Raw genomic sequence first — 19,512 nt, forward strand, 5'->3', positions numbered from 1 at the left:
CGGTGAGACACCGCCGAGCCACGCCACCCTGACACGTGGCACTCGGTGGAGGCTCTGCGCACGGGCCTTCGGGGACCTGCTCCTTGGTAACACACACGGCAGAGCCTCCCCTCCCTCCCATTCTGAGGACACCCAGGAGAGCTGCGGGGCTTGGGGTGAGGAGAGCTCCGGGACCGTCCAGTGTGTGGCCGCAGAACTGCGGGAGAATTATTCCAGCGAACTCCCCATTCTGGCATCTGAATCGTCACTGCCTGGCTTTGCCATCCTACAGCCAGGGTTCAAGTCCAGGCCGGGATGACAAAAAGGCTTATGCACTCTCCCCACCCATCTGCAAACCCCAGGTGCAGCATGCTGCACGGCCTCAGCACCACGGCTGAGCGTCTGGCTACCTCTCCCAGGCTGAACCCTCCCTCATTGCACTTGGTCAACAGATTCTTAATGAGAAAGCCATTTCAGATCCATATTTTCAGGAAACCCAAGGCCACAGGCCTCGAGATTCCACCTATATACGCATCTTCCCTTCCACGTTTCGTCCATGTGCTAAAGGGACTCCGTTCAGGTGGGGCCGGGGCCTGGGGGGAGGGTCCCCCATCCTCTCCTCTCTCTTGCTTGGACCTTTGGGCCCCAGATGAGCTTGGGCTCGTGATTAAAATCCTTCTTTCCTGCTCCATAAGCTCATCCATTTTTCAGGTAAAGAAATATACAGAGCCCTCATATGCTGAAATTAGCCCCCGAAAAATAGGTTACCTGACAATTACTTGCTTCTAAGTGGAGCATATGATCTAGTGGAGGAAGCACTGGATGGGCTGCTGGGACGGCCGCCTTTGACTCCCAACTTACTGCCTCTTAACCTCTCTCAGTCTCTTGGTTTAGTGGAGGGATAATAATTGTCTCCACCTGCCGCCCTTGGTGGGCTGGTGAAGGCGTAGTGAATCAACATCAGGATGGCTCTGAAGAGGCCAGTTTCAGGGCGCCGTGTAAGTACACAGCATCACCAGCCACCTGTCGAGTCTACACCAAGCTGATTTATTTACTTCCCGCGAAAGAGACAACGATCATCATATTTACCCTTCCTGCTGCAGCTTCCTGCATCTCCCTCCAGTGACCCACCCTCTGCTCCCGCTAAGGACTCCATTAAAGACAAGCTGCCTTTCTGCCCAAGACATCTCCTCTCTCCCAGCCTCTCTCTCCGGCCTCACGGATCACGACCTTCTCCCCTAAATCGCAGTCCGTGGCCACAAAACATATCACCCCGCCGTACAAGTGAGGCCACCACGTGTCCACGTGAGGATGAGGAAATGGATTCCATGGGCACAAGAGGATTCCTCGGAAGTCAGGTGCTGCCGATAATTAAGAAGCCAAGCAGAGGTGCGTGGACAGTAGACGGACGTGGTTGAAACGTTCCGTCATTTCAAGCGTACCCTGGTGCTTGAGCTCCTCGTTACCACCCAGGGCTGCAGACGGGTGGCAATCTGGCTGTCACGGGCCCGCCGTGGGAGGCAGTCATCATGCACCTTCAGCTGTGGCTGTGGCTGGTAGCTGCCAGCAATCCTTTCCTCTTTCACTTTTGACAACTCCTGTCATTCTCAGCAGCACTCAGCACTTGCTGCTTTCGCATAGACAGAAAAGAATATTAAAAGAAAAAAAAAAAAAAGGAAGAAGAAAGAAAGAGAAAAAAAACAGTTTGAAAGGTTCTTATTAGTCCCAGGAATGAAAAAGTCCGCTTGCTCCCGAGACATCCAAGCCAGGCCAGGAGAATTCAAGACTGGCAGGGTGTTTGACATTCTGTGGCCACAGGGTCCAATGCAAGGGCTTCTTGGGTACCACCTGCTGGGAGACAGGATAAATGTATCCTCTCTGCTCAGAGCACAGCCCAGGGACTGATTCCCCAGCTCTGATGTCTGAGGAAGATGTCAACAGAGGTCCCCTCAAGAATGATGTCTCTATTTCCATGCTAATGCTGGGCTGCACTGGGAAGAAACGCATCTTTCTGAAAAGCAGGATGGGCCACCATAGCTCAAGGAAGTGTACCCAGGGGCTCTGGTGTTCTCCCAGGAGAAAGCAGGGGGCTCGGGTGGGCCCGCCGGTGAGCAGGATGAAATAACCCAGTATCCCCACCCCTCCAGACCCCTTACAGGCTGATCTGCAGCTCCTGGAAAAGAGCACTGGCTCATGCCTGTCTCCAAAGGAATGTCACTGCCAGGCCTCCTAGCTTATCTCCCTAGTGCTTTCGAGATCAAAACCCCAAACTCGTTAACTACAAACTTTGCTGAGGAGACAATACCCACCGAGGTGCAGAATGTGGTGCAACTGTCTCATTAAAGTGTCTTTCAATGTGAAAACTCACTGCCAGTGACAATGGGCATTTGGCCACTGCCAGTTCAGCATAAGATGCCGAAGAAAGGAGAGGAAAACAGCTGTGGCCAGGTCAAAACAGATTAAATTTATAGCTGGCAGACAGTGGTTGAATGCTGTTTATTGCATGCTTGGTGCTATCTTTATTTTTGTTTTTTTAAGGTGATTTTCAAAAATGTTATTCCTGTTGGTGATGTGCCTTTTTTTTTTTTTTTTTTTTGCACGGGGCATGGGCCTTGTGCCGATGGCCCCGTGTTCCTTCATGCTGTGGCTCAGACATCATTAAGCAATAAAAGCCCAGCCACTAAGAATACAGCAGCATTGTAGCTGGTGCAGAAGGAGGCAGACATCAGGGAGCATTTGGGGACAGAGAAGGGAGAGTCCTGAGCTGAGGAACCTAACAGAACAGCCCCAGCATCAAGGGGGGCAAGTTGTTCATGGAATATCATGGCCACTTGAGTAAGCCCATGGCTTCCCCCACTGCCCCAGCGTGAAGAGCATGAGAGAATTCAAGACGGCAGAACAACAGCTATATAGTTTCCTAGGGCTGCCAAAACAAAGAACCACAAGCTGGATGGCTCAAAACCACAGACATTTCTTCTCTCCAGTTCTGGAGGCCAGACGTCTGAAATCAAGGGGTCGATAGGGTTGTTTCCTTCTGATGGCTCTGAGGGACAAGCTCCTCCACGTCTCTCTCTTAGTCTCTGGTAGCTGCCAGCAATCCTTGATGTCCTTGGCTTGAAGAAGCATTACTCCAATCTCTGCTTCTGTCCTCACATCACCTCCTCTGTGTGTCCTCAATCCTTTTCTTCTAAGGACACTTGTCATTGGATTTAGGGTCCGCCCTAATTTAGGATGATCTCATCTCGAGATCCTTAACATAATTACATCTGCAAAGACCTTCTTTCCAAATAAGGTCACACTCACGGGTTCCCTTAGACATATCTTTTGGGGAAACTCCGTTCAACCCACAGTGACAGCCAAAGCCATCTGGGGAACTGCTCCCAGGCAAAGCTTTCATTCTAGTCCACCACTCAATGGACCCTCCTCCTGCCCTTGAGGCACCTGTAACAAAGCCACAGGGACACCGAGCCTTTCCTCAAAGCCAGGCAACACTTTTCAAAACCGTGTTTCTGTCTCAGTGTCACTCAGCCCTGAGAACCTTAGAAACCTTGCAGGCGGTTTCTAAGATGGCAGGCCACGACAGAGCATCTCCCCGCAAGAATCCCCGGGGAGGAAGGGAACCAGAGGGAGGTGTTAAGCCAAGCCCTGCAACCAGGATGCTCCTCCTCACGGTCTGTCCTCTGAGCTTCAAGGACCAAGCACAGGGCTCTTCTCTTCCAGGGGCTTTGCAAATGTTTACCAGCCTTTTCTTTCTTTCTTTCTTTATTATTAAATTTTATTGGAGTATGATTGCTTTACAATGTTGTGTTATACCAGCCTTTACTTTTAAAAAATATTTATTTATTTATTTTTGGCTGCGTCGGGTCTTCATTGCTGTGCACAGGCTTTCTCTAGTTGCGGTGAGCGGAGGCTACTCTTCGTTGCTGTGCGCAGGCTTCTCACGGCGGTGGCTTCTCCTGTTGCAGAGCACAGGCTCTAGGCGCGTGGGCTCAGTAGTTGTGGCACGTGGGCTCAGTAGCTGTGGCGCACGGGCTTAGTTGCTCCGCGGCACGTGGGATCTTCCCGGACCAGGGCTCGAACCCGTGTCCCCTGCACTGGCAGGCGGATTCTTAACTACTGCGCCACCAGGGAAGTCTCACCAGCCTTTTCGTAAGGGAAAACGTATGGAAGCTCATTATATTCTCAAGTGACCTCATGTCATTGGTCGGTTCTGATCATTATAAAACACTTTCTTCTGCTGAGTCAAAACCGCTTACCTGGAATGCTGTCCACACACTGTCCCAGATTTGCCTTCAGGAAATCTGAAAATGAAGGTCACCCCCGGGCTCAGAAGACGTCTCATTCTAATCAGTTAAGGGAATGAAAATATTGCCCCCTCCCCGAGGTCACAGGACACTGGCAGTGGGCCAGACTGACCGAAGGAATTTCGGCCCCTCCACGAGCACGGACTGCAATCGTCACTGCAGGGTTTGAATTTAGCCCATTATATGCGAGATGCTTTACAAGTATTATTTCGAATCTTCACAACAGCCTGAAAGGCATGGGTTGTTATCATGCATGCTTTTTACGTGAGGGAATGAATTCTGAGGTCAGATAAGGGCAGGAGGATATGGGATTTGAAGCCAGATCTGTCGGACTGCAGAGCCCTCATATTGTGCCCCCATCCCCACCCCATGCTGGCTCCCTCCCGTGTGAAGGAACAGTCTGCTTCCAATGCCGGGGGCCCAGAATGTGGGGAAAGGATGAAAGTCCTCAAAGGAGGATGAGGATGAAGCAGAAACTCCGGCTTCATATCGAAACCAAGCAATCATGTTTTATTTCCATTTCTCTGGACATATAGTTCAGTTACATTCGGTATGGGGAAAACAAAAGAAGCACAACCGGTGGTGGAGAAATGTCAAGTATTACATTTCAGCGGACATGTCCGGAACAATCAAAAGGTTGAGTGTCCGTTCACCAAAGTCTCCTTCAGAGACACACTGCTGAGCTCTGGAAAGAGCAGCTCCTTTTCCGGCCCAGCTGATTTTTCTAGAGTATAAGCTCCATACTTCCAAAGCCTGCTTCACCCGGAGGAGAAAATATAACACTTATTATCCCTGGCACATTTATAGAGGGGTTTATGCTTTCTCTTTGCCACAAATCATTGCAGTTGATCGTCACTTCCGCCCTGTGAAGCAGGGGTGGTGGAAAGCGTTACCCTCACTGCACAGGTAAAGACATCAGGAGGCGAAGAGGGCTGCCCACTACAGAGACCCCCCGGGGGAAGGAAGGAGAGCCATCAGGTCCCCTCTTTCCTTCACTATCCTCCTTTGCAAGTCTGAGAGTCCCAGGAAAGATGTGACAACTAGAGATCCCACCAAAGAGCTGGGGTGGGAGGAGGAAAGATGGGGGAGGGGGAGGCAGGACCACGGAAAGACCCAGGAAGAGGAGCTGTGGTCACTAAAGCCACAGTGGGGTCAATTCAGAGACTTGACTGCAGCTTCCGCCGGGAAGGGACACAGGAAGTGAGCAGGAACAGCTGAGTTCCTTCAAGGAGATGGGACCACAACCCTTTTGAAATTCCATGTTCTTCCCACTTGCAAAACCTTTTCCTTGGGCCCCCGAGCTTGCTCTTAGCAATGACAGTATCAGCCCCTGAGAGAGCTGGAAGGCTGGCAGCAACTAGTCCCCTCTGGTGTACCTGTGGCCGGAAGATCTTGGATGCAAGTGCTTCTCTGAGGTCATATCGTCTAACGAATGAAGGTTAACAGCTTAACAGCGCAAGAAAGGGCACTGAACTTTACTCTGCTACGACTCTGCTTCTAAGTAAATACTTTGGGAATTGCCTCACTTGGTCATCAAATGCCAGTAGGTCCTCTTAACGACAAGTTGACGGCAGCCGATAGGCCTCCAGAATACAGACGGGCCTTTGCCTTATGCAAAACCCCCAGGACACAGAAAAGCTGAACGGTCACACTTCAGAAAATTCTGTTGGCTTAATGATTCCCACCCTCAAGGACACTGGCTCCTGCAGCAATGGACCCCTAGAACATGGCCCTCTTCCCCCGTGGTCTGGGAGACCCCTCCCTGCAGAAGAATTCCCTGTAGCCCACACTTCCATTCTGGGGGGCTACTCTGCTTCTGTGGAAGAAGGAAGAGTTGAGCTATTTACACGGTCATTTTCGTTACAGTATTGAAAGCCTTGAAATGATCACAAAAGGAAAATAGGAAAATATGCCTCCTAAAAAGAGCTGAGGCATATTATTATAGCAACCGAATCCTAAAAGGAATTTTCAAGTAAAAATATGGCTCACGTGAAGTTGTTATGGCAACTGACTTTAAAAGTAACCGGATTTGGGCAAGTTGCTTCCTCCACCCTCTCTGCAAAGTCTTGCAGGAACTTCATGCTAAAATTATGCTTTAATTTTAATTAGCCAAATAGGTCATAAATATAGCTTATTCCCAAATCCTTACAACGCCTACCGTGCAAGCCACTGATCTACTAATGAGAAAATATTTCAACAAAACCCACTTACCATTAAAAATATCTGATCCAATATTTTTCTAATATAATTTATCAATTTAAACACATTGCATAATGTGATATTCTGTAGCACTCCATTAAGATGATAAATAGCGGGTGGGGGGGGTGGGAACCAAGAGATTAAACATATTGCAAGCAGTGTACGTGTATTTAAATAACTTGGGCCATTGCCAAGGAAAGCACACTGTTCCCATCCTCAAATACAGTCTAAACTCTGCTGCATATATCTCTGACTGTAAGGGTAATAATAGGACAGAAGAAGGGGGGCAATAAGAAATGACAGGCAACTTCAGAAGAAATAAAATTTCTATTAGGATTTGTTCTAAGATACATCAAAGCAATTCATATGTTTTAATCTGCAGAGAGAAAAAGCAACTACTTGGGGTTTGTGCCTGGGGGCTGCCTCTGTGTATCGAACCACACAGTTTGCATAATGAACAATTTTCATTCAATCAGGATCTCAGCATAGATAGCTCCCACTCAAAAGGTCCTAGACAAGGGCTCATAGTTTTTAATTCTCCCAGCTCCCCCTGCTGGAGGAACATCATTTAACAGGAGAAGGGGATGCCGGGCGGCTCTCTAAGCCTCTGCTCTAAATTCAGGTCCTTTATTAAGTTACAGACCTGACTTTATAAACACCACCCCCTCCCCAAACAGGAAGGGCCTAGAAAGGTCCTCTGTAAGATACCAGCGTGCACCTCCTTTAGTAATTCCTGTAAGGGGAGAGAGGCCGCAGGGTTGTGGCATGAAAGCCCTTGCCCTTTCTGCTGTTTACTGAGTTAGGGATATTAGAAACGTCTGTTTGCCTTCTGGCCCAAACAGGGAGGGACTGAAGTTGCTGGAAGTTGACTGTTGGACATGGTTGCCGGTGTGAAACCCCACATTTCATTCCTACCTGGCTAGTCATCTTCCAAGTTTCCCAGCTGTCCAAGGTCTTCAAAAAATAAAATGGAAAAAAAAAAAAAAAAGCTACCCAAAGGGAATTGCATTTTCATGCACAATGGAAAACGTAAAAGCTGAACACATCGTTTTGAAAAACTGGCATAGAAGACACTGGATTGGAGGAAGGAAAGTCCTGGGCGAGCAGGCTGCGCCAGGACCGGGGCTGCGGCCTAATCCCGCTTGATCCGAGGGCTTAGCGTGGCTCCAGCTCTCCTCTCTCTCTCCGCGGAAGCCGCAGAACCGCTCTGCTCCATCCACCTGGCTCCCTCCCGAGCCCAGCGCCGGCTGCTTTCCCGCGGGGCGGCTGCACCGGGAGGGTGAGCGACACGAAGCCCTGTGACCTGTTTTCGAAAACCTGGGACGATCATTTAAATGTTTAAAATATGCACATGGTAATTCAAAACTAATTACCCTGAGCACGTTTGAAACGTTTATGCCATCGTCTCTGGATCCCGCCTACTGATCGTGGGCTCACTCTGGTGTTTCTGTAAACTGCTCCAGCGATTTTAACTTCCAGGCTAAATCAGGCAGCGAAGGCCCTGCCTCAGCCCTGGCTGGTGGACGGACCCTTTCCCCCCACGTCCAGGAGAGGAGGCTGTGCCCCGTTCCCCCAGGAGAGCCATTTGTCGTGGTCAGGGAGCTCTGCCTGCCTTGCTCTCACTGCTGTTCATAATTGTCATTTCCATTATTTAATTTAGGTTAAAATGACCTCTGTCCTCACCTATACCTTTTCTCCTGCTCCCACGCCATCCCCCTCCTCTGCCCCAGGGGGCGGGGCGGGGGCGTATATCCTAGTTCACTCAAGTGCACCTGAAAGTTGCCTTGACCGTTCATATCCACTTGGCTACTCTTCCATTTGGGGGTGAGTGTGGGAGATTCTGCCAGGCCAAGGGGCTGTAAGGTGGCCTCATGCACCAGAGCTGTCTTGAGAACAGGACTGAGGTGGGCCCACCTGACGGAGCAGCAGCCATTGCTGAGCGCGGGTTACCGTAGCCGAGGGCACACGCGTGCACATGCCACACGCGTGCACGTGCACCTCACACGCGGGGCAAACCCTGCTTACAGGCTGGACTCATTAGACCTAGGCGGGTCCTGAAGCAGATTCAGTGCCCCGTTTTCCGGAATAAGATGAGTTCTCTTCCTTTGGGGGCAGTAAACCAGCAGGCCAGTAGCTAAGAGACTGAGAAGGGTGAGGCTGTGGCCGACATAACTTGGACTTGCCCCGTTTTTTCAAGGAGACTGACCTTGGCCGAGGAGCTGGAGCGGGAGGATGCACAATCCTAGAGTCAGCGAATGAGCGCCAGTTTGTAAATATGCTCCAGGAGACAGGGGAGTGATGGCCCGTGGTCTCAGCGCTCTGAGGATGCCAGTGGTGGGTACTAGACGCTGAGGAAAACAAAACTGGGTTAGAGTCCCACAGCCGGCTGAAGGTTGATAGAGTGATATTACTGGGTTTAACTAGAGCCATTAAGAGACTTCATTATCCCCACAGCACTGCCTCCAAAGCTATCACATGAGCCATAATGCAAGGGAGAATTTTCATTCCATCAACAAGAGAGGGAGCCAGTCTATCTTTGTCCAAAGAAAATGAGCTGCCCAGCATGCAGCTTGTGAGGAATGGAGTGTACAACATTCCAATAACATCCCCTGCAGGATTTCCTCGGCTGTTTAGTTGGCTAAGCAGAGAGGCTGCACTGGAGCAACCCTCCCGGGTACCTGGCTGGCCATCACACGAGCTCTAGGAGCAGCCGACAATTGGTCAATTAAAGACAAAGGACGCTCGCTGGGACCTGCGTTCCAAAGGGCTTAAGTATTAAGCTCCGAGAAAATCAAGGTCCGGGCCGCTCTCCTGATGTTCAGCAATCTCGCTTACTATTTCTCTACAAAGATCCATCGCTTGAACCACGCTGATTTACTTGGTATCACCCACACCCGCTTTTCTTTGTCCTGTTCCTGAGCCTACGCGTGTGCCGTTCCTTCAGCTGGAAATGGACCTCTCTTTTCTCCCTGCCAATCCATTTTCTCGCCCTTAGGAGGACAGCTCACACGTGTTGGGACTGCCTCCACCAGAGTCATTTCTCTCCTCTCCACCCGCTCCTTTCCCACACCACACGCTCAATCTGCTATTTCTTTGCTTGTTTATAAGAAGTGTTCTTCCATGTTGTGGGTCCTCCCCCGGAGGGATTAAAATTTGGAGACAAAGGACCGAGTCATATTTATTTCCTTTGCATTTCTTGTGGCATCTCAGATGAGGTTTTCACATCAGAAAACAGCCTCGCTAGATATACCGACTGACCCAGCAGTTTTATAGATGGAGTTAGAAGCTGGAAAAGATGACCCAGCTTACGCCCCCTCCCACGCCGAGCAAAAATCGTACCCCTCATTCAGATGTTCCTGGCGTCCTATAACTTGCCCAAAGCCGGATTTATTGCTCCCGCTGTAAAGTGTATCTTCTCTAAGCCTCACTTAAAAGCCACCACTTGGCAGAAGATCAAGTTAGAAGTGCAGGATAGCAGGTGATGGCAAGGCTAGGGGCGGGTGGGGAGGGCGGGGTGGAGCAAATAATTGAAGCTCCGAGAACTACCAGCTCAATATTTAACCTAACTGGTAATTTGCTGTGACAATTATGTCACGAACGGAACACCACTACGACGCAAGAATGTCGCTCTCTAATTAAGAGGGCTCTCCTTTTCTAGTCTCCCGCACTTGAATAACACACATGAAATGAGACTCGGCTCCAGGAGCTAAAGGTTCTATATAAGGAGTCATGTGCAGCTTGGCTGGGGTGTGCACATCCACCCGGGCGGGAGTGATGCTGCCCGGGGAAAGCCTGCTGACACCTCCAATTCTCCCCCGGAGGGAGAAGGCCAGAGAGCCGTGTGGGCCTCTCACAACACGAGAGCCCTTTGACTGACAGGCCTCTTCCCTGAAAGCCCTGTGCGTGCCTCCACTTTAAATGGAAACGCTTTCCCAAAGCCCTGCTCTCCAACCACGAAGGCTCGGCGTGGGTTTGATCCTTCAAGAGTAACTTTAATAAGGGTATTCATAAAAAGTCCACGGCAACGAATCTTCCTCTTCAAGATGGAGAGGAAGACGGAAACACGACACACACGTGCGTGCACGTACGCGCGCACACATACGCGCGCGCACACACACACAAACACCCTAACCCCTGGCGGGAAGGCAAAAGAATATTATCAGGGGCTTCCCTGGTGGCGCAGTGGTTAAGAATCCGCTTGCCAATGCAGGGAACACGGGTTCGAGCCCTGGTCTGGGAGGCTCCCCCAGGCCGCGGAGCAACTAAGCCCGTGCGCCACAACTACTGAAGCCCGCGCACCTAGAGCTCGTGCTCCGCAACAAGAGAAGCCACTGCAACGAGAGAAGCCTGCGCACCACGGCAAAGAGAAGCCCCCGCTCACCAGAACTAGAGAAAGCCAGCGCACTGCAACTTAGACCCAACATAGCCAAAAATAAATAGATAAATAAAATCTATAAGAAAGGAATATTATTAAAATCATAGCCATAAAGAAGGATGTTGCCATCTTCTAAATTGACTGCTAGATTCATGGAACGTGCCTAAGCAAGACAAACCGTTTTCTGTTTAATTAGTGGCTCCTTCATGGAAGGTTTGCTGCCTGGAGAGAGCCCATTAGGGGAGGAGAGCTTGTCTACAGGGATGCACCTTCGAAAGCTGTTCAGATTTTAAATAAATGGTGGAGGAAGAAACTGGTGGCGGTGGTGGTAGTGGTAGGGGGTGGTTTGCTGTGGAGGCAGAAGAGCTTCTACAGAGACCAGCTTTGCATTCCAAGCCTACGTGCTGGGGAGATCAGCTTTCCGAAGCAAACATAAGCCTCTAAAATTTTAGGCCAATAGAAATGACCTCTGTACCATGGCTGACTGAAGATATAAATAAACTTCAACATGAACAGCAGTGTCCACCGTGAGAGGAGAGATGAGAGTCCAATCGGGGCTTATTTTTAAAAGGTCCTGGTTGTTCTGACTCCGTTTCGGGGTATCGCATTCATTGGCACAAAGCTGCCGTTCCCTGCAGCGAGCTCCCCTGCTTTCCTGGGCACCAGCGCCTGGTTACCTAACCATGGAAAGGAAGCTGCACCACACAAGTTAAATATAGGCTGAGTTATCTGCATTTTACAAGCACCGAGAATGTTAGCTGAGGAAGCTGTCATTTTTAATGACAGCACAAACTTCCAATTACCAACTGGGTAATACACCAGGGAGCACGTACGATTTTGTAAGATTGGCTCACAATTATCAAGTTTACACGATTACTTTAGAATTGGATATAAATATTTCTCACGAGGCAGGTGGGATTGTTTTTCACGTGGTCTATATTCAAGGCCGAAAAAGAAACTGCTTTCTTGAAAAGTATACATCGGAGATGTATCAACGTCTAAGGAGTAAGGGGGTCCAAGGTGACAGCCATGAAGAAACTGACAAAGCTAGAAGACTGTAAAAAAAATGGCCAGGTGGTAGGTTCGGTCTCAAGAACAGCCATAAGTTCACTGGCGAGTCACAAACTCTTATGACAAGCCCAGTGCAAGGGTTGGGGTCTGGCCATAGGTAATACACAATAGGTAAGTCCTCCTACATCAGCCACGGTCAAACATTACTCATACAGGGGCCCAGTTTCCTTTGGTGCCATCTACCTAACTCTCATGGCATCTACATAGCTTCATCTGCCAGCGGTGAATATGGAATGAATGGTTGTTAGCCGGTGTTGCATGTGTTTTCCATATAGATCAGATGGCCCCTGACCTAAATGAAGGATACAATTTGTGAGTCTCAAATCAACCAATTCTTTGTGAAATCTTTTTTGATGACTCCAGTCTCCAGTGATCCCTCCATTTACTGAATTTTAATTTGAGTTGTGATATTGCTACTTAGCCCCAAGCCTTGCTCCAAATAGACTGCAGTTCTTGGGGACAAGGTTATCTTGATTTTTTTTTTTTTTTTTTTTTTGGCTGCACTGGGTCTTCGTTGCTACCTGCGGGTTTTCTCTAGTTGCGGGGAGCGGGGGCTACTCTTCATTGTGGTGCATGGGCTTCTCGTCTCTTGTTGCAGAGCACGGGCTGTCGGCACACGGGCTCAGTAGTTGTGGCTTGTGAGCTCTACAGCGCAGGCTCAGTAGTTGTGGCGCACGGGCTTAGTTGCTCTGCGGCACGTGGTATCTTCCCGGACCAGGGATTGAACCCGTGTCCCCTGCATTGGCAGGAGGATTCTTAACCACTGTGCCACCAGGGAAGTCCCGGTTATCTTGATTTAAAGTCATCTAGGGGAATTCCCAGGCGGTCCAGTGGTTAGGACTCCGTACTTTTCACTGCTGAGGGCATGAGTTCAATACCTGGTTGTGGAACTAGGATCCCGCAAGCTGTGCGGTGTGGCCCAAAAACAAACAAACCAACAAAATTAGTCACCTAGAAGGAGAGGGTGGCACAGGTGGTCAACGAAGACAGGTGTTACATACTTTTCTCAATGACTTGAAACCTCCATCGCAAATGTAATGAAAAGATTTTTAATAATCATTCATTAATAGCTTTAGATAAAGAATCAGGTTGATTTATAAAGCAAGTCAGATGTGTTCAAGAGGCCATTTCTAGCAGAGAACAAGAGGATCCAAGCCTCCTCTCGCAGCCACAACCCTGTCTATGTGGTAGGTAGGATGAAGCCACCGGTGGCTCTGGCCCTTCCTTGCACCTCTCCTTCCTGGTCTTCTACCTGCTGTTGCTCCAGGGGATTCTAGTGCCTGCTCAAATCACCTGCCAGCCCTGGAGGGTCAGAGGAGCTCTCGCTGGACTGAGGCAAAGAAAGCACCGAGAAACGTACAGAACAAGAAGAGAAGGCACACAGTTTCACAGTGCAACAAAGGATAATGCTTCTGCCTATCAAAATCTGAGTTTATGATAACAATTAGAAAGTATGTGTATGTCTAATACAATGTTATATGCCAATTATATCTCAATAAAAATAAAATTTAAAAAGCTAGAAAATATACATATCCAGTAGGTGAATTGGCTCAATAAATTTACACATTCATATAGGCAAATACTAATTAAAATTATGCAGATCTAAAAAAAAAAAAACACAGTTTTTTTTTTGAGGTACGCAGGCCTCTCACTGCTGTGGCCTCTCCCGCTGCGGAGCACAGGCTCCGGATGTGCAGGCTCAGCGGCCATGGCTCACGGGCCCAGCCGCTCCGTGGCATGTGGGATCTTCCCGCACCGGGGCACGAACCCACGTCCCCTGCATTGGCAGGCGGATTCTCAACCACTGCGCCACCAGGGAAGCCCCACAGATCTATTTTTATTGAAGTAGGAAAGAGGTCCATCCTTTAGTGCTAGGAACAAAGTGTTACAGAATAGTATGCATAATATCATCCTATTTTTAAGTTAAAACTATATACACGTACAAGTATAGAGAAAAGTAGTCAGCTATACAAGCAGTTATTGCTGATTGGGGGGACAATTTTCTTTTTTGTTTTTTCTTGTCTGCAGGTTACTTTTCTACAGTGAACATGGATTACTTGTGTTAAGAAATAATCAATGGTCCTAAAAGTACCCATTCTTCTCCTTTTTTTCCTTGACATTAACAATACTTATCAGCTTAATAATGAAACATACTCAGTTGAGGTTTCTTTTCAAAACAATGAAAATTAAACATCTAAAGTCTCTCTTTTTTGAGGAAAAAAATGATTATTCCCAAAAGTGTTTCTGAAAGCCAGAACTCTACCAGCAGAGTGGATTATAAAACTAAGAGCTAACAAAACCATAAAAAAGGGAGGGGGAATACGAGGGGGGAAATCCTCTCTTTGAGATAAGGAAACAATCAATTTACTGGGGGGAGAAGTGGCTTTCTAACAAGTGACAAGGAGAGGAGATGGAACAGTTTCATTTTCTGTAATAAAACCTTAGAAGGCATATGGCCAAAGAAACACATCAATATATAAACCTTTATATACTGGGCTACCAAACTTCACTTTTAGACAGTATATTAATTATATAGTCAATAACCATGGGTTTCATTAGTGTATTAAACACCACGATCGATGTTATTTATACTTTTCGAAGACAGGCCACTCAGGAAAAAAATGTCGGGGAGGGGAAGTTTTCGACCCTGCAGTTCAAAAAGTCAGAACAAGCACACTGGAGATAAGCAAGACTTTAATGGAAAGCATAAAACACTGAAAATATGGACAGAAATCAGATTATTACCCTTTTATTCCCCCTGCCTCCTTCACAATGAGACTGGAGGGAATCCAAGAGCCATTTAAAATAAAGGTGAAATGATTAGATTTTTTTCCTAATTGCCTAACGCTGATGTCATGGTGTATGCAAAATAAACATTGATCTCTAAGTGAAAGATGAGAAATAGAACACGAACAGCCTTTCAAGGTAAACTATCTCCAAGAGAATTCTAAGAACCGTGGGCCAGAATCTATTTAGGCAACCCTTAGGGACATGAGGCTCTTAAAAGCATAACAGTGGAGCCAATTTCTGACGCTCCGCTACTGGTGATTTGATTTTTAGTAGGGAAATCTGCTAAACATCCTCCCTTGAGGGAGCCGCCCTATCTCAGAACATCCCCTGTGGACTTCTAATCGCATCTGCGTAGACGTACTCGGGTCACCGCGTGGGCATCGAGAACGCGTGGCGGCTGGTACAATGTTCCAGAGACGCGTCAGGGTCGCAGTGTTGGTCAGTGCTCTTCACGGGATGGAAGCCGCGATAGGGAAAGAAGGGAATGCTCGGATATAAAAGACTCATTACCGGACTGAAAGCTAGATTGCTACTTCTAACCCACAATTTGTCAATCCACCAGAGTGCTGAAGAATATAATTTTCTAGTCAGTGCTTTACACGCAAGGTCAGACAGAAAGGAGCTTCCATAAAAATCGTTGAGGTCTCGGCCAAAGAATCAAGTGCAGCCCAGTGGCCATCTTCTGAGACTAGAACGTGCTCAATTAGCGGGCCTGAGAAAAGGCTGCTCTATGTTCTGGGAAATGGGAGTCACCCTGCCTAGCGCCGGCTGGTTCCTCCCAAAAGAGGACAGCTAAGGATGACACAGACAGGACGTGATCACTCCCCAGCTCCACCAAGGGCCTCCACTTGCCCCACTTGCCCCGGTTAAAAACCAGGGCCTGGTGCAGCAGGAAGACTGAGACGCTGCCTAGATGCTTGGAGAGAGGTGTGCAGCAAATGCCAAGCGGTGGGCTGCAGCAACCAGATAGGTAATTAATATGATTAGGAACACAGAGAGGAAGCATGCTCTTGCCCACTGAAAAGCCCAGTAGCATAATTACTGTTTTCTTACCAGCTCACTGTCTGTTCACATTTCAAAGCCTGGTTGGTGTTAAGACTGCTGTGTAAACATCAATAAAATCCCAAAGTGCCAGATCATCCGCATTCCAGGGCACAATGGCTTTTTGGTTTTGGTATTTTCATTCTTTTAATGATGCATTTCAGGGCTGCAAACATTAGGAAGAATCATCTCCATGCTTTGGACTAATCTTCGAGTTTGTAATGAGTTAACATCTCCCCCCAGTGAACATTTATTATGAAGGCTAATTAATTGCTTTCCAGTTACAAGAGCCCTTTGCATTCAAAGAAAGTAGGATTCACAAGCAGAGAATATACTGTTTATTAAACAAAGCAATGGAAACAAAGGGCTCCTCCTTTCAAAATCCCTTCTATTTAACATAGCTTTAATCAAGAAAAGGAACATACAAATGCAAGAAATATGTACAGGTAGAAAAGGCATACCAAGCGAAATGCAACGTTAACTGAAGGGAAAACTAAAGCAATGCTCTGTAGTTGCGTGGATGTCCCTAGGGGACGGCAAGTCAATGCTTATCAGCCTTCCTCAGAAGAGACAATTTTGATTAATATCAGACCCATCTGACTCAGTCTATTAGACCCTGAAGGAAGGATATTTTCAGATAGAAAAGACATGACTTTGATTAATAATTCTACCCTATTGCCATTCCGAGCACTAAGGACTCTGTGGCGCCTCGAGAAAGAGAGCCTTTGAATTCTGGGAAGACACGCCCACTAAAACACCCAGGTTCCTCGGCACCATCACTTCTCAGCTCTCCCTCTGGAGAAGGGACCCGAGTCGTGGAGGTGTCACCACTGGAGAAGTGGAAACCCTACTTACATACATTATTTCACTGCCTGCAGATTTAGGGCCAATTACTCGTGACATAATTCCTGGTTGAAGATAATGAAATCTTAGTAAAACTGACAAAAGCCTAAAGACAGAGGGAGTGACCGGTACTACCCTCCCCGCCAGCTGACCCCGAGGCCTGACACGGTTCCCACCACAGCCCCCCGAGCGTATTTCCCTCTGCTGCCGGTGGGTTCCAGGGGCGCACAAGACGCGATGGCTTAGTCCCCCCCAGAGAGGCACTGTGCACCGCGCAGCTGACGCGGAGTCGTCAGGCGGGGCGGGGGGTCACTTCGCTTTAGCCCTCCGTCTACAAACTCCTGCCCCGTGAGCAGGCTCGGCTCACATCGCCGCAGCGTTTCTCCGGATGCTCACCATCAACCTTCTGCCATATTCTCTGTAGTCCACGGGCTTCACGTCCATCACAGTGGCCTTAATTCGAGACTCATCCTTTAAAAAGAGAAAAGCGGTTTGGGAACGAAGGAAAGCCTGTGGCCGCGGGGCAACGGTTTCAATGATCCCAGCAGGAGAGAAATCACAAAGACACGCCGGGTGGGGAGCTCCGCCATTCCGATAAAGAAGCAATGACGGTGAGAGCCCAGGGCAGAGTTTCTGGGGCCGGGAGAGTGGACAAAGGCCTCCCTTAGACACAGACCCCTTTCACCTGGTCCTCGTGCTCCCAAACACTCAGGAACCTGGACTCCGAGTGCGACGGACCTTAGAGGGCTCACGAAGTTCAATGTATTCTCTTTACAGAGGGGGAAACGGGAGCCCAGGGAAGACGTGACTTCCTAAAGCCACACAGCTGGCTCCGGAGAGGAGGAGCACCGCGGCAGAGGAGGGAGGCCTGCCACGGGCCCACCTCGGCCCCGAGAGAGGCGGCCTCGCTGCCCTGCGCCTCCCCTGTCCACACCCCTCGGGGGCCGAGCAACCGTGCCATCCCTCCCTCCCGACACCACCCTGACATCCTATCACTGACATCTGGAGTGCCTGTCTCATTTAACGCTCACAAAACCAAGCCCAGCTATCAGCAGGCATCAGGGTTAAGGTCTGACAATAAAACAGAACGAGTAAACCCTGAGGCAAGCAGAGAAGTTTTCTGAATTCCCTCCCCTCGCCGGTTCACTAGGTTGGACGTTGCCTGCAGAGGCAGAACGGGGTGAGGCCGGCTCAGGGGCTCACACACTACAGTGTGCTCTGCACTGACTAAACCCAGTCGTATTTCTAAGCATGGCTGAGAGCAGAGCTCTGAGGTTGGACTGCCTGTGTGCCATTATTAGCTCTGCCACTTGCTAGCATATGAATTTAGGCAAGTTACTCACTCTCCGTATGTCTACATTTTTTTTGCCGGTAAAAACGGGGCTCATAATAGTTTCTACACATAGGGTTACTGCCAGGATGAAGCAAGACAATGTATGTAAAGGGTGTAGAACAGTATCTGGCAGGTAGTAAGTACTCAATAGAGGCTGTTTCATCGTGACTTTACGACCGTATGATGTTATGAGCAATTTAAGGAATTTTCAAGGCAATTTTAACTACATATGGTCTTTGTTTCACATACTGACTTTAGAACCCAAACCAAGTGCTGGGAAGATTCAATGAGTAATAAATGCAGGGTGCTTAGTGTTGGGTCTGGAACACAGTAAGCAAGGAGCTGACAGTTAACACTATAATGTCGCTGGGGGTGACAAACAGCAGTTCCCCACCGCTAACCCTCCTGCACCTCGGGTGATGTTACTTACATTGTAGGTCTCCAATTTGACCCTGATCCGGAATGTAAAAGACCTAAAGTTGGCATTCTGGAAAATTTCCTCAAATGCTTGCTCGTTCTGCAAAAACAGAAGTAAAACTGTAGGCATGGAAACTACGAGACCATCTGAAAATGTCCCTAAGATTTCTGAAAGGACTTCGAGGAAAATCCTTGAGAAAATGATCACCCCCAGTGGTTTAAAATTTCTTAGGAATGACTAAGGTGACATTTCGTCACATAAAACTGTTTAGGTAGAATTTTATTAAAAATTAAAATACTCTACCTAGAGTACTCAAATTCATAGGGACGGAACGTGGGATGACGGCTGCCAGGGGCAGTGGAGAGTTCATGTTTAATGGGTCCAGAGTTTCGGCTTAGGAGGATGAAAAAGTTCTCGAGCTTGATGACGGTGATGGTTGCACAACAATGTGAACGTATTTAATGCCACTGAACTTACACTTAAAAATGGTTAAAATGGTAAATTTTATGTATATTTTACCACGATAAAAAAAAAAACGGAAACACTCTTAGGAAACGCATTTCTCAACTTTAAAAGTCTGTGACGGGGCTTCCCTGGTGGCGCAGTGGTTGAGAGTCCGCCTGCCGATGCGGGGGACACGGGTTCGTGCCCCGGTCCGAGAGGATCCCACGTGCCGAGGAGCGGCTGGGCCCGTGAGCCGTGGCCGCTGGGCCTGCGCGCCACAACGGGAGAGGCCGCAACAGTGAGAGGCCAGCGTACCGTAAAAAAAAAAAAAAATTAAAAATTAAAAAATAAAAGTCTGTGATGGAATACATCTGAGGCTCAGCATCTTCATCACAAATTAAGAATGGGAGGACACACTCAAGAAAAAAGTTCAAGCAGGAAAAGTAGGCAAAAGTTAGGGAAAAAGTTTAAAAACGATACTCCTCTCTCCCTCTTTCTCTGGCCCCTCAAATACTATTTGATTAAGCTGCTGAATTGAAAAAAAAAGTCTGGTAAACAGGGATCAGAGAAAGCATTTACTATAAATATGCATAAAATAAATGTACAAGAACTTTTTAAAAAACAGTTCATATCAGTCAAGTATTATCTTTGCAAGCCACTTGAAACATGAAAATAACTTTATTATATATAGAACTGTTTTGTGTAAAGGTTACTA

General features: G+C 48.2%; 1 protein-coding gene across 3 annotated transcripts in view; it reads right to left on the reverse strand.

Moving 5' to 3' along the window:
- Positions 1 to 14,604: 14,604 nt before the first annotated feature.
- RPA1 (replication protein A1) overlaps positions 14,605 to 19,512 on the reverse strand; it is a 44,061-nt gene continuing 39,153 nt past the window's right edge. Inside the window, exons 16-19 of one of the 3 annotated variants that reach the window (XR_010838295.1) lie at positions 18,366 to 18,452; positions 16,999 to 17,073; positions 15,772 to 15,925; positions 14,606 to 15,165 (exon numbers count right to left, since the gene is read on the reverse strand). Coding sequence is in view for 2 of the 3 variants with exons in the window: in XM_067021881.1 (XP_066877982.1) it covers positions 15,085 to 15,165; positions 16,999 to 17,073; positions 18,366 to 18,452 (243 nt within the window). In the remaining variant the exon portion in view is untranslated. Of the gene's footprint in view, positions 15,166 to 15,771; positions 15,926 to 16,082; positions 17,074 to 18,365; positions 18,453 to 19,512 lie in introns of those variants that run through there. The other 2 variants (XM_067021881.1, XM_059046717.2) reach the window with 2 other exon arrangements.

Source organism: Kogia breviceps, chromosome 19, assembly GCF_026419965.1.
Source record: "Kogia breviceps isolate mKogBre1 chromosome 19, mKogBre1 haplotype 1, whole genome shotgun sequence".
NCBI classification, from domain to species: domain Eukaryota; kingdom Metazoa; phylum Chordata; class Mammalia; order Artiodactyla; family Physeteridae; genus Kogia; species Kogia breviceps.